Consider the following 15,653-nt stretch of genomic DNA (forward strand, 5'->3'; position numbering starts at 1 on the left):
CAAAGCAAATTGAAGACCTTGTAATTGCCAAAAATTGTCTATTGTTTATGGTCTTGTAATTTCTGAATGGCGTTTGTTCTGTAGGAGAAAAGCCTTATGAATGCTCCAACTGCAAGAAGCGTTTCTCTCATTCGGGCTCCTACAGTTCCCACATCAGCAGTAAGAAGTGCATTGGCCTCATCGCTGTAAACGGGCGGCCACGACCCTCTCCCACCACTGGGGCTGCCAAGACCCCACAGTGCTCCTCCCCATCCCTGCCAACCTCTTCTCCTACAGCACGAGCCCAAGTCCGAGACAAACTGGACAACAGCAAACCCCTTCAGGAGCAGCTTCCCATGACACAGATCAAGTCTGAGCCGCTGGACTATGAGTACAAGCCTGTGGTGGTGGCCCCATCTACTAGAGGGGTAAATGGCATGTTCCAGGGTGGAGCTGCAGCCCCCCTCCAGGGTGCCGTACAGGCTGTTGTGCTCCCAACGGTGGGCCTGGTCTCCCCAATCAGCTTCAACTTGGGGGACCTGCAAAATGTGCTGAAGGTGGCAGTGGATGGGAATGTCATCAGGCAGGTGCTTGAAAGCACACAGATCAAGGGGCAGCAAGCAGGGACAGGAATTGTTGGAGCAGGAGGGGTGGTCATTGCCCAGGCACCCCAGCAAGTCATCCAGGCCATTAGTCTTCCCATCTTGGATGAGGATGGCAATGCCAAGATCATCATCAACTACAGCCTAGACCCTTCACAGGCACAAGCAGTCCTGCAGAGTCCAAAGAAGGAGCTGTTTCGGCCGAACACAGAGGTCTGCAAGGGTCAGAAGCTGCCAGAGGACCTGACTGTCAAGATAAATAGGGACAAAACTACCATCACTGTGGATGAGAAGAGAATGCTACACAATGACCCAACACATAAGCACTGTGGTAAAGATGGACATAGGGTAAACGGTAAAAATCTTGAGGCAAAGATGGACTTGGAGGAAGGACTGTGTCCTGGTAAGCCTCCACTAAAGAACCTTCTCTCTTTGCTTAAGGCTTACTTTGCCTTAAATAATGAGCCAACCAAGGAGGAGCTGGCAAAGATATCAGAATCCGTCAGTCTTCCAGCAGAGGTGGTGAAGAAATGGTTCGAGAAGATGCAGTTGGGACAGATATCTGTAGACCCCTCTTTGCCCTTGCCTGAAGATGAGCAGACCACTCCTGGCGATCTGGATGGGACTAAAGGGGATGGAACACCCAGACTGGAGCCGGATGAGCAAATGAACTCAGAGGAGCAAGGGCAGAGGGAAAGCTGTAGCCCAGCAGAGGGCATTCCAGCTGGGTTGAATGGGATTGAGAGTGCCCCTACATCCCCTTCACCACTAAATCTGTCCCACGATGGTCCCGTCCCAGCCAGGACTACTGAGGAAGGTGAGGGCCCCCTCGATCTCTCTCTACCAAAATCTGCTACTACATCTGCTGTAGCTAGCGGTAATGCTAACACTGTTTACTCGGCTCAAGAGGAGCCACTGAATTTGACTTGCACAAAAAAGGGACTGCTCAGCAATGCAAGCACCAATGCTGCCATATTTGCCAGCCAACCAAGTGCCAATCCCATAAACATCATGACCACTCAACTGCCCACACTAGTGGCAATCACTGAGCAGGGACAAGGGCAATGTCTACGTGCACTTACCACCACTAAACAGACAATCCTGATCCCACAGTTGGCCTATAGTTACACCACTACATCCTCCAGCCCAGTAGGAGGCGACACACCACAGAAGAACATACTGCAGGTCAATGGTATCAAGGTGAGGGCAGCACTTTTCACTCACTGGATGTTAGCTTGAGAGTCCACGGTATTAACCCTCATATGACAAAGCCATAGACTCCCTCTAACAGATGGTTTTTAGACATAAATCTTAAATCACAATTAAAATTATTCAAATGTATGAATGTCAATGCAAAATATCAAACTAAGCAGCATCTCCAAACAAATGATGTTAGATATTTTCTCAGACCTAACTGTACATTTAACTAACTGTTTACAGGGTCATTTTTTAATGAATAGTTCATGCAAATGCCCTAGCAGAGTAACCACATGTGTTGTTCATCACATTAAAGGGGACCTATTATGCAAAATTCACTTTTACATGGTGTTTGAACATAAATGTGAGTCGGCAGTGTGTGTACACAACCACCCTACAATGTTAAAAGTCCACCCACTCCTCTTTCTTATATTTCTATTAATCAAAAACAGTGTCTCAAAATGATCGGTTTTCGTTTCTGCTCTAAAGTGACGTCACTTTAGAGCAGGCCACACCCACGACTGGTGACGGACTCCACCCTATTATCATAGATCCTCCCCTGAGTGTTCTACACACAGTCTGCCATTTCTTTCCGCGCTGGAGCAGCTACGGTGAGAAGAATAATGTCTCAACTTCGCAAGCATCATAAGTGTTCTGTTGTTGGCTATAAAAGTGAACATAAAAAAAAATATATATATATATATATATTTATTACACATTAGCACATATACAGTGAAATTCTTTTTTTTCACATATCCCAGCTAAGCTGGGGTCAGAGTGCAGGCTCAGCCATGATACAGTGCCCCTGGAGCAGATAGGGTCAAGGGCCTTGCTCAAGGGCCCAACAGTGGCATCTTGGCGGTGCTGGGGCTTGAACCCCATGATCTTCTGATCAGTAACCCAGAGCCTTAACAGGCTGAGCCACCACTGCCCAAGTGGTGGCTCAGAGTCTTCATGTACTCAGAGCCAACATCAGAGCCACTGAAGACGCAGTGGACAAGTTTTGTTTTTGAAGCAAATGTGCCCCAAAACATACAAAAATTTGTTTATGTTTGTTTAAATCATTTTACACCGGACTGCTTTGTGAATGAGGATCAATATCGTGAAGGTTGCACGGGAAAGGACAAGTCAGGAAGCTCAGACACCATCAAAGTAAGGCTTTTATTTTCTGCCCAGCCTGCACACTCTCTCTAGTGTTTCCCTGGTTTACTCAGATAGCTTCACCAATAACAAAAATTCTCCATAAGCTTCTTAAAAGACATGCAGCTTTTTTGACATCAAGGACACACGCCAACACTGGACTGACGTGTCGTTCTCTCTCTGCTTCTGACGGTGGCGTGGCTGTTTATATGCTGCTCTCCCCAGCTCACTGGAATTAGAAACAGGTGTTAGACATAATTTAGCTCCGGTGTAAGCGCCCTTACCGCTTTCTCTCCGGACGGGCGCTCGACCACGCCCCCGCTGCCACAAATATAAAGCAGGATTTTCCAAATTTTTGATTCTCAAGCATGGATCAGTACCAACTGTTCGTGTTCCAGCTTTAGTATCGCACTTTATATTTTGTTAATGTTTGCAAATCGCCTTTCCGAATGTGCTTGTTAGCTGATTCCACGGCTAACGCAGCTAAAGTTCACGGAGAAAAGCGCTATGTCGTTATTTTTAATTTTTAACCTGAAAACGCTTACTGTCAGTTACCATTGTCTCTGATTGTATTCACAGAGACCAGAGCTGTGTAGTTATTTTTATGCTTACTGTCTGTATAATAATAGGGGGCGGGGAGCAGCAGCTTATTTGCATTTAAAGAAACACACACGAAAACAGCGTGTTTTTAATTCCACCCAAAAAAGAGGCATTTACAACATGGTATAATAAATGATCCGTGGGGTATTTTGAGCTGAAACTTCACAGACACATTCTGGGGACACTTGAGACTTATATTGCATCTTGTGAAAAGGGCAATAATGCTCAACTGCTGCAAAAACACATTAAATAGAAAATAAAATAGAAAAAACTTGTCGCAACATAAGTAGACTTACATGGACTGCTATAATTGACACTTTTCCCGATAAGTTAATAATAGCAGCTGTAATTGTAATATCAATTATTTATTAGATTAATTGTGCAGCCCTACTTAGGCTAGATTTTAAACCTAAAACCATACCTTTGTTATAATAATTTAAATACAATGACCTGTTTTTTTTTTTTTTGTCTCTCTTTATGCATGGCTAAATGTAGGAGGAGAAACAGGAGATGGGGTCAGAGGTCACCTCAACATTGGAAGAACAGACAGACTCAGACTCAGGGCCGACCAGGAAGAAAATGAAAAGGACAGAGAGTGGTCTGTATGCCTGTGACCTGTGTGACAAAATCTTCCAGAAGAGCAGCTCGCTGCTCCGCCATAAATATGAACATACAGGTGGGACACTCGCACACAAATTCAGTGGCAAAACAAAAATAAAAACATTCACACTTGCAATCACACTGAAAAAAAAATAGCCATGTAGAAAGTAGCTAGTAATTAATGGGATAGTTCACCCAAAAATTAAAATTCTGTCATCATTTAAAGGCCCTCATGTGTTCCAAATGTGGAACACAAAAGGAGACGTTAGGCACAATGACAGCCTAAATATTCACTTTTATTGCATCTTAATGCCATATACATAAAGGAAGTGAATAGTGACCAAAGCAAATGTTCTGATCAACAACTTTTGTATTCCATGGAAGAAAGAAAGTTGTACGAGTTTGGAACAACATGGAGAAAATAATGACAGAATTTCATGTTTGAGTGCACTATTCCTTTTAAGCTTGGCTTTTTGATGTTCGCTTATCAGTAAGCTGCCGGGCATTCCTAGGAATATTATTTAAAGTGATATTGAAGGGGAATTTATGACAGAGTATGCAGTATTGCAGCAATTTTACCTTTTATACAAGAAGTAGAACAGAATTTTAAGTTCCAACAACTTTAAATTACACGTGCTGGAGGGTGCGGCATGTTATTTTCCCTTATCTACTAGCCAAATACATTACCTTCTCACACCGAGCCCAAGCTGTTGCATCAGTTCTCTGTTAGTAATTTACACTCCACCCCCTTCTTCTGCTCTAAAAACATGAGAAGTGAGCAAAGCCAAGAGCAGGTCACCTCTCACTGTTAAGATACCTGGCCAAAAACAAGCAGCACTCATCCAAATGACATCACTGTGACTTGTGCAACCACAAGTTTCACTGTCTTTTCTCTTTGCCTCTCTTTCCCTCTTGATGCCTCTCTCTTTTTCTTCCGATGCCTCAGATTTTAAACTGTGCTTCCAGCCCTTAGTGGAACTGGCCTGTCTTGTGCACCACAGCTTGTTTTGATTCATTGTTTGGTCTTATTGTCCATGGATACATAACAACATGTAATGTAATTCTTAACGCTTTAAAGATTCAGGAGTGATAGCTGGGTGTGGGAGGATTTTCTAGTTCTGCATGTGGAGAAGTTGAGCTGTGTGACCATTCTTTTGGGGCATAGGCCTTAGTCAGGGTGTACACTATATTTAATTTGTCACGAACAAAAACAAGGCTTTAAGGGATGGTTATGCAGTCCATTTAAAATGTCCAACAGTTCCGTACCTGCGTGTTAATTGTTCAGCTGACAAAACATGGACAGTGCATCTTTCCACAAATATACAGTGGATAAACAGCCACTGGAAAACAAAACATTGTGAAAACTGACATGATGTAGGACCAAGGTCAGAAATTAACCAGGGCTTAGGACAAAAATGCCTAAGATAGGAATATGGGGGCAAAAAAAAAAAAAAAAAAAAAAAGCGCCCATTAGTGAATTTCTCAGTTTTCATAATATTCTATTCTAGACCTATCTACAGTAGTTATGGATTTAGACATTATAGTGGATTTTACCACACTGCAGAAAAAAAGAAAATACTTCTTAATTAATATTTTGTCTTGGTTGCCATTAAAAACATCCAAAACTCCAAACATAAAATTGCATATGATTGCTTTCAAAGAATATATCTTGAATTTAGTATTTTTCTTACCCCATTGGCAAATTGTTATGACTCTTTCTTGTTTAAAATATAAATCGAACAAAAATGTAGTAGTTTATGCTTAAACAAGAAAATTTTTTCAATGGGGTAAGAAAAATAAGCTTAATTCAATAAGTTTTTTCCAAAAGCAAATCTTATTACTTCATGCAGTTTTACTTCAATAATAAATTAATATTTGATGTTTCGATATTTTTTTTTTTAATTAAATTAATTTTGGATGTTTAGATATATTTATACTGGAAATCAAGACAAAAATACTGATAAAGAAAATTATTATTTGCAGTGCATTTCAAATAATTAGTTCAGTTTAAAGTATGATAAATTGATAGCATGCTGTTTTTTTATATGTTAAAAAAATATGCGTAAGTTTTACGCATTTCAGTTTCATAACAAATTTTAATCAAATTTAAATATCTAAGGTTTTTCATTTAATTTAGTTAAGGATTATTCAATTTGATCGAAATTTGTTTGAAAATTTAAATGCATAAATCTTAATATTTTTTTCGAGTGTACAGGTAAAAGATGCCCCCAAAATCTATTCCAACTGGCAAAGATTGCCCCTTAATAAATAAAGTTAATAAATTATGACATATTGAATAAACTGCACTTTCTTCCCTCACATCCTTGTTTTTGTTTGTGCCAAATTAAAAAGACATCTACTCCGTCGAAGTTCTAAAATGAGCTCTGAAAAAAAGGTGTTGTATTGTCCGGTGGTGTAATGTGAGAAGTAATCCAAGGAAATTACTAATAGAATAAAACTTCTTTACATCCTGCAGGTAAAAGGCCTCATGAATGTGGGATCTGCAGCAAGGCCTTCAAACACAAGCACCACCTGATAGAGCACCTGCGCCTGCACTCTGGAGAAAAGCCCTACCAGTGCGACAAGTGCGGCAAGCGCTTCTCCCACTCCGGCTCCTACTCGCAACACATGAACCACCGTTACTCCTACTGTAAGAAAGAGGCTCAGGGTCAAGGGCTGGGCCAGGGGACTGAGGAAGAGGACAACCCCGGTGAGGAGCAGCCTCAGACGGGCAGCGCAGCAACCACGCCTCCCTCCCACCTGGACTCAGACGAGCGGGGGAGTAGTACCAGAGAGGATGAGAGTGAGGAAGAGGATGAGATGGGCTCGGGGAGCATAGTGGATGAGGATGAGATTCAGGTGGTGAAGATTGGGGAGGAAGGAGGAGAGGAGGGAGATGAGGAGGAAGGAGAGATGATTGAGGGGGCCGAGCAAGAGGAGAGGGTGGAGGTCCGAGAAAATGGCAAGGAGGAGACGGAGGAGATGCATGGAGGTGAGAGGGAGGAAATGGAGGCTGACGGAGAAAATGATGGACAGATGCTGAAGGTCGTGGTGATGCAGGATGAATGTATAGAGGAGGAACACAGAGATGAAGAACAAACAGAGGAGGAGGAAGCCATGGACACAGGAGCTCTTGAACACATGAAGGACACGACAGAAAGAGCTGAGGAGAAAGAGGAGCCACCGGATGATATGAAAGACAGTGAAAATGAAGGAAACACACCCGTTATGAATGGAGACGTAAAATGAAGAGAAACCACAACTGTGTTTTAATGACTCTTATTCCTTACAACGTTGTTTTACAAAGTTACTAATTTGAATGAAATACAAAAAAGACATTTTCTCTCTGCAGATGTTACTCTCTCTTCCTGAGATATGACTATGTGAATGGTAACAGGAGAGTGAGGGGAGGAAAGAAAGATAGGAAGTAAGCAAGATTGCTCTTACGCTGCATTTAAGCCCACTACTGTGTAGAAAACCCCCAGGTGTGCCTGATAAATACAAACTAGTAACTTTTTCCACATAAAGACAATTTTCAGTGTTTGAGTATGGTTTGTATAAATGCGAAGTTTAACGAAAAAAATTACAAAAAAAGTGAAGCATATACGGACTGAAAGCTAGACACGTTTTGGCTAATAATGTTTTATTACTAAAACGCCTTGGGTCAATTTCTTTTATCAGTATTACTAATTTTTTGTCACTCTCAGTTTACCCTGAAAAGATGTACAGTTGGGAGAGAGAGAGATTTCTATACGTTTTTATTGCCAATGAACAAAACTCAGTATTTTCTTGCATTTGAAGGAAAAAAAAAATAATCCTGTGCACTACCATATTCCCAGTTTACCTATGGAACACCTATATGGGCCTTGTGTTGTTTAATGTCTACCTTCCAGTATTAGCGCCCCTATGCCACGCTAGCGTTTGCTGGCACAACATATATCTGTTGTCTCATTTCAAGATGGACAGTGAGCCTTAAATATAAAAAAAAGATTAATATGTTAATGGTGGGGGTGGCAGGGCTGGCCATTTTAATATCCGAAATTTTTTTTTTTTAAAGCCAAGACATCAAAGGAAAACCTTAGTAATCCCAGATGTTTGGTTTGTTTTAGACATTCTCATTAGTTTCCATCATGTGTCAGGTGATCACCAACAGTCCCTTCCCCACCCATCCATCCACCCTTATGCAAAAACATGCATGTTGAAAGTGCCATTGAATAGTGCCGTTGCTGTGACGCTGTCACTAGGCAGCATACTCAAGCGTGGGGCTCATGCTGTCTTCGTTTTTGGTAGCAACATTTTTGACCCCTGCATTGAAACCACTAGTCCTGAACAAAAGGACAAGACTGCCTGTTTTTTGATCAGTTCAGTAAAAGGACTACACTGCATCAAGAAATCAGGAAAGACGATCAATGAGCAAAAAGGAGAAGGAAAAAAAAATTTTCGGCCTTGAAGTATTAATTTTTCCCCTGTTTGGTGCACTTGTTTATCTTGTTCTCTTTATCTGCACGACACTTTTTCTTCAGGTAACAAAATGTAGGCAGATATGATCCATGAAGAATTCACTTTTAGTGTTTTTAGATTTCTTTTTGGTCAGCCTTTTTACCTGTCAGTATTAATTTTTGTCTCAATTGTATTGAAGTTGTTTGTTTTGTTGTTTGTTCAGTGAACATTGTGTAATGCGTTTTTTTTTTTTTTTTTAGTAAAAGCAGTATTACCGCTCCCATCCCTTACCAGTATAACTTTACATTTTTAGTTTTAGAGACCTTTTATATTTATGTGTCTTATTTTTGTATTTTCTTTATGGTTATTTATTACACAATGTAGTGTACAATACTGTAGTTTGTATTAATACAATAATATATTTTAGTATGAAGAATAATTTCGAAGATAAATAAATTCAAAGCTGGGGAAGAAACTCTAGCATTTCAAAGTGTTTTGAAATAGAAGAAAAAAGTATTATTTTGAATTTTTCAAAATGCATTGTTTGAACAAAACCCTAAAACCCCTAAAGTATATATGAAATGTTACCTTTTTCCATGTCATTCACTTTCATGTTACTGTCTCTTACCCCACTATACTTTAAAGCTACTGAACTTCTGAAAACTAATTGTATACTATACACGCATGATTCTTTGCTGTCATATCGAAAGATTGTCCTTAACCATGAAACTGTGCTGCCCTTTTGAACTAAGCCAAAACGTCATCAATGTTTGTTTTTTATGTTTGGTTGTGCCAATTTGTAACTCTCTTTGTCTACATCAATGCAACGCCTTTTATATGTCCCTCTTTTAACCTTTTTAGTGATAGCTTTTTGTTTGATTGTTTGTTTTATTTTGTTTTTTAATGACTCCCCATCTCACAATAAAATACATCAAGAATTTAATATACAGCACTCTGGTCTAGAATCCTTCCATTACTAGATCTTTAAATCTTTCAGATTTTTGCTTTAAAGAGCTGTAGACATAAGTAATTGGGTTTTGTTTGATTACAGTGACAGAAAGAATGGGAAGAGGAAGTTTATGATGTTTCTAAATCATGATGGGAAAACAAAGACATTTCACTGTGAATACAACCCCCCCCCCACCAGCCCCAAAATCATTGATTAGGATCAGGTTGCTGCGCAGCTTTTTTGGATTGGGAGCATGAATTATTAATGCGATGAAACACAAATCTATAATCTGACTAAAGTCTGAAAGTGATGTGATGCCTGTTCAGCCCTCTGCTGTATAGAGAATCTTACTGTGTGTGTGTATGTCAAAGTGCCATAAATAATTTGTTAAAGCAGAGTTTGTTGAGCTCCGTGGTACCTGACTGCATCAGATTTAAATGTCATTTTAGAAGAACACTCCTCATTTCCGCAAAGATTTACGCAAGTAAGTGTTTTGAACTTTGCTGTGTAACTCATCCAGCACCATTTGAGCTGGTCGTGTAGAGGTGTGCCATTACTTTTTGACTTATAGTTCTGCTTTTTAACATACAGACCTACAGCACTGCCTTTGTCCTTCTTTGCATTGTTCTAATATAGTTATCTTCTGTAGGTGTTGCTTGGAAAACGGTCATGCGTTTACATACTTTTTTGAGATGAGTGGCTTTTTCCATTCTGACCTCACTTGTAGAGCAAAGATGAGTCCCATTGGGTTAAATGGTGACTTCAGTTCACTTTGGTTGGACAGTCTGTTTAGATAGCCATCTGAAAATGTCTCAAATGATGTCTGATTCTCAGCTTGTGAGTTGACGGTGGGGAAACAAATAGTTTGGAAATCACTTTAAAACACTGTTCAAACTCATAAGCATCATCTGAGGGTCTCAGTAAACTCTTTTGATCTCAGCATGTTACAGCCACACTCCTCAGACCTGACCACAAGTGTCTGATGTTTATATAAGGCATTGCCCTACAATTTACTCCCTTATGAAGTTCTAATCATTTGCACCTGTGCAACAATTCACCTGATTCTAATTTTAGCACTTCTTGCAATGATTGCAATAAGGTTTACAAAATTTGCCGTTTCTGATCAGAGACAGGAGGAATTAGGCAGATAGAGAGCATTCTGGACAAAATGAGTGAAGAGAGAAACTACATTTTAAATGCTTATATGTAAAAGTCAATTTTGTCAATGTTTAGAAGTGAATTAACATATTAATGACCTCAAAGCTAACAAAATGTTAATTTCATTAGGTCTTTAATATCAACAGATCCAAATAACAAGCATCTATTAAAGTAACATGCTGTCACTAACAGGTTGATGACTGACGGGAGACTAAGATAAGACATGACCAACATAACTGCTGTAATATGAGCTCACTAACTGTGTGTCGAAAGAAACGGTGGAGGGTTATAAAATTATTGAACCTGTTACATGACCTTTACATCCTCTTTCTGTCTCAAATTGCATGTTTCATTCGATAACTGCCCCTTCGTCTTACAATCTGTACATTACTCATATTTTAAAATTAATAACAGACATCAGATACCCTGGTTATTGTGTTAGGAGAACATATTCTTAGGTGAAATGTATATTGACAAATAAGGTTGCCTGAGGTTAAATTAGAAATCTTTTTTAAAATCTAGTGTCACACAAGTGTCAAGATCCTAAATATTTAATCTTTTTGTCCAATTTGGTTTCATAAATTTAGAAAAACGTTTATAGTATTTTTTTACCAAAAAAATTAAAAAAATTAAAAAGATAGTAGTAATAATAATAATAATAATGACTTTAAAAATGGCATGTGGTAACCATAATACTAAAAGATATTAAAGGACTTTCCTTGCACCTTGTATATATAAAGGATATATGTGTGTACTTAAAGGAATATTCCAGGTTCAAAACAAGTTGAGCTCAATCGACAGCATTTCTGGCATAATGTTGATAACCACAAAAAATTATTTCGATTCGTCCCTCCTTTTCTTTAAAAAAGCACAAATCGAGGTTACAGTGAGGCACTTACAATGGAAGTGAATGGGGCCGAATTGTGGAGGGTTTAAAGGCAGAAATGTGAAGCTTATAATTTTATACAAGCACTTACATGAATTCTTCTGTTAATTTTAGTGTTTATTGACATTACATCGTCGTGGCAACAAAGTTGAACAAAGTAAAATTGGTTATAACTTTACACAGAAAAGGTTTGTAAGTGTTTTTATCACACTAAAATTATGTTTACACACATATTGTTTATGTCTTGTGGCTATACTTTAAAAAAAAGTGAGTGTTTTAACATTCAGAAATTGGCCCACATTCACGTCCATTGTAAGTGTCTCACTGTAACCTCGATTACTGCCTTTTTAAAGAGAAGGAGGGATGAGTCAAAATTAATTTTTGTGGTAATCAACATTATGCCACAAATGCTGTCGATTGAGCTTAACTTGTATTGAACACGGAATATTCCTTTAATCGTTAATTATGTTTAATCGTTAAACATATTTTTCAAGGTAAAATAAATAAAATATCACACATTTTTGAGTAAAGAATATCAAGAAGTTTTATTTGGGTTACACCACGACCTTAACAAAATGCACCTTTTCATAAAAATGTCAAAATAATTTAATAAAATATTTTTTAAAGCTTCACACTCAGTAATGAGTGTCTAAAGGTGACTTCTCTGTTTTATGGTTTTCATCAACATAAACAACAAAACGGCAACCTACATGTTGGTTACTCCACATGGTTTTGATTTGGTGGACAAAGTCTATTTAAAACTATTGTTTCACTGCTAATTTCATTATTTAAATGTTTTATATATATATATATATATATATATATATATATATATATATATATATATATATATATATTAAAAGATTCATCTGCGCTACTCATGTCAACATTTCTTTTTTCAAGAATTTCAGCTTCTAATGAGACTTTGAATTGTTGTCACATTGTCTCTGGACGGTTTCACCACATTACATTTTACTTTAAGCCCCGGAAAATAATAATGTTTCAAATAATTGTTTTGTGTGAAGTGTATTTTTTATGTATTTTTGAATATTTTAAATGATCTGGAAGAAAAAATGAGCGTCACGTCATTGACCCACATGCTGATCTGAGAAGATGACAGCATCTGTCCTCGGACACACTTACATCTGTGGACCTTTAGTGATGATGTCAAAGACAATGATTTACAGTAACTGGAATTCCCAATAGAAAAAAGTAGCATGCAGTCTGTGCTTTTAAAGGGTTAGTTCCCCTAAAAATGAAAATTCTATCATCATTTACTTACTCTCAATTTCATTTGAAAACCTATATGTCTCTTTTTTTTTTGTGGAACAAAAGTGTAAAAAAAAAAAATTGAAGAATGTTGACGCTGCTCTTTTTTGCCCCATACATTGAAAGTGATTGGTGACTGAAGCCACATCCACACAGCATTTTCACAAATCTCGGTAGATAAAAAAAATCTCTGAAGGTGTAAACAAAGCAAACTCCGTTTGTTTTTAAATAAAAGTTTGTTTTTAGTGTGGATGTGGCCTAACATCTCCTTTTATGTTCCACTAACAAAAAAATGATGATGCAGGTTTGAACAGGTTCTACATGAGGTTGAATGAATGATGACAGAATTTTTAATTATGGGTGAACTATCCCTTTAAATAACAAATGTGCTTCTAAAAACAAATTTTAGAGGTGATCTGTTGTCTTGCTCTCTCACTCATACACACACTGAAACACACTTACACCAAGCCAGATGGCTCAGGGTACAAAAATCAATTAGATCTCCACCCCAGGAGCAGAGGGAATGCATCCTGGGCGACCCCAGCAGCAGCCCCTCCTCAGGCCTAAGTAACAGAGGACTGAGTCTCCCCTTCTGCCTAATCACCTCAGCTCTAATCTACTTCTCTCCGCTGCATACACACTAACATCATTAGATGAGAGGGGGGAGGAGGGAAAGGTAGAAATAGGGCACGGTGCATATCTTGAACTGCATGAATCACCAAGCTCCTCTAAAAAACATAACTGAATTGTAAGAGCTACTTGAGAGAGGGAGACAGAGAAAGAGAGAGCTGTAAGGAACATCAAAACGGATTTATTTTGCACTGCAACCCTTGCCAGGAGGGAGGGAAGAGAATGTGTAGGTGGATTCTGGGAGAAGGATAATATGTAATAAAAAGAAATAAGCTGACAGTGAGTATTAGGATCGTGTCTAAGCAAGAAGGGCTAAAAACATGATCTTCATTACACCCTAGTGTTCATATTGCAACATTACAACAGATTTATTCATGGCCTCCATACTGAAATGTTTGAGAAAAAAATGTACGGAGCTTATTAGCAGTGTTGGGTAAGTTACTCTAAAAAAGTAATTAATTACTAACTACTAATTACATCTTCTACAGTGTAATGAGATTACTGTACTAATTACTCTGTCTGAAAGTAATTGCATTACTTATTATTAATTACTTTCTAAAAACCCTCATCAACCTTGACCAGATGAAAAATACAAGGATAGACATGAAACTTTTCTTTTAATTCTTTCAAATAAATAATATAAAATCAAATAAATTATTCATGAACTGGCCAAAGAATTGAAGGGGTCAGAGTTAAATTAGAAAACATATATTTTAACATTAGATATTAAATTTCGATTTTAAATTCACTAATATTTTATATATAATTGTTCTATAGTCTATTCAGTATTTAGCACAATTACATCATTAGTAACTGTAATTAAATTACTTAAAAATTAAGAGTAATCTCTTTACTTTTTTAATGAAAAAGTAATTTAATTACAGTAATTAATTACTTAGTAATGCATTACACCCAATACTGCTTATTAGCGATAGATTATCAATAGATGTTTTGCCATTTTGCCAAAGTTTTTTAACATCCAAAAAGTTACACATTTCACCTTTATTCGCCCAAGCAGTCTCGCTTGGGCGAATAAAGGTGAAATGTGTAACTTTCTGGATGTTAAAAAAAACTTTCTCCTATCCCAGCTTAATATACAAAGATAGCAATATGTAAGCCATTCTTTGGTTGATTTCCCAAAATGTGTAAACACTGTGGTGCTATCAAAACATTGCTCTGTTTGTTTGAGCATCCCACCCATCCTAACATAGCAACATTGGCTCAATTAATAGCGAGGGTTTGTAGCATGACTATAATTTTTCTGACCAATGGCAGACAGGGTGAGTGTTCAGGAAACCTGTTTGAAACAGTGATTATGTGGGCTTGAAAAAGAAAACATACTGTTCTACACTTTAAACTTAACAGGGTTTTTCCAAATTCCCTAAACCAAGATCAAAATGTATGACTGTAACGCCTCCTAAAGCTTTCAAGCTACATCCATCAAACACGGCACAGACCTTCAGACTGTTCTGACTCGGGTTGCTATGACTTTTCTTTCTTTTCTTTTTTTTCTCCCCTTTTCTCCCCAATTTGGCATGCCCAATTCCCAATGCGCACCAAGTCCTCGTGGTAGTATGGTGACTCGCCTCAATCTGGGTGGCGGAGGACGAATCTCAGTTGCCTCCGCGTCTGAGACAGTCAATCCTCGCATCTTATAACGTGGCTTGTTGAGCGCATTACCGCAGAGACCTAGTGCGTCTGTAGGCTCACACTATTCTCCTCGGCATCCACACACAACTCACCACGTGCTCCACCGAGAGCGAGAACCACATTATAGCAACCACGAGGAGGTTAACCCAACGTGACTCTACCCACCCTAGCAACCGGCCAACTGGTTGCTTAGGAAGCCTGACTGGAGTCACTCAGCACTCCCTGGATTCGAACTTGCGACTCCTGGTGTGGTAGTCAGCATCTTTACTTGCTGAGCTACCAAGGTGCCTGCTATGACTTTTCTAAATGTTTGGAATTACAGTTTTCACACAGCAGATGTTCAAATCTCAGAAAAATGCACTGATCTATAATATAGAACAGCATTGCTGATGCATCGATAAACTGCCAGCAGAAGATGAAGCCACCAGAGGTATTCAAGCAGCTGTCACAGTCCTGTCACCTTGTCAGGTTGGGTTTCTATCTGACGGGACTGTGGCATTATCGTCCCCTGTCTGTCTTGTGTTTCATGTACTTTCTTTGTGTGAGCGCACGG

At 38.7% G+C, this 15,653-nt stretch overlaps 1 protein-coding gene across 12 annotated transcripts in view; it reads left to right on the top strand.

Moving 5' to 3' along the window:
• Positions 1–9,510, top strand: part of LOC127427030 (zinc finger E-box-binding homeobox 1-like) — an 89,374-nt gene extending 79,864 nt beyond the window's left edge. For all 12 annotated transcript variants that reach the window (XM_051674324.1, XM_051674331.1, XM_051674322.1 and 9 more), the window contains 3 exons: positions 85–1,781; positions 4,014–4,194; positions 6,595–9,510. In XM_051674324.1, the coding sequence (XP_051530284.1) occupies positions 85–1,781; positions 4,014–4,194; positions 6,595–7,367 (2,651 nt within the window). In that variant the 3' untranslated portion in view covers positions 7,368–9,510. The remainder of the gene's footprint in view (positions 1–84; positions 1,782–4,013; positions 4,195–6,594) is intronic.
• Positions 9,511–15,653: the final 6,143 nt, after the last annotated feature.

Source organism: Myxocyprinus asiaticus, chromosome 36 (assembly GCF_019703515.2).
Source record: "Myxocyprinus asiaticus isolate MX2 ecotype Aquarium Trade chromosome 36, UBuf_Myxa_2, whole genome shotgun sequence".
Classification (NCBI taxonomy): domain Eukaryota; kingdom Metazoa; phylum Chordata; class Actinopteri; order Cypriniformes; family Catostomidae; genus Myxocyprinus; species Myxocyprinus asiaticus.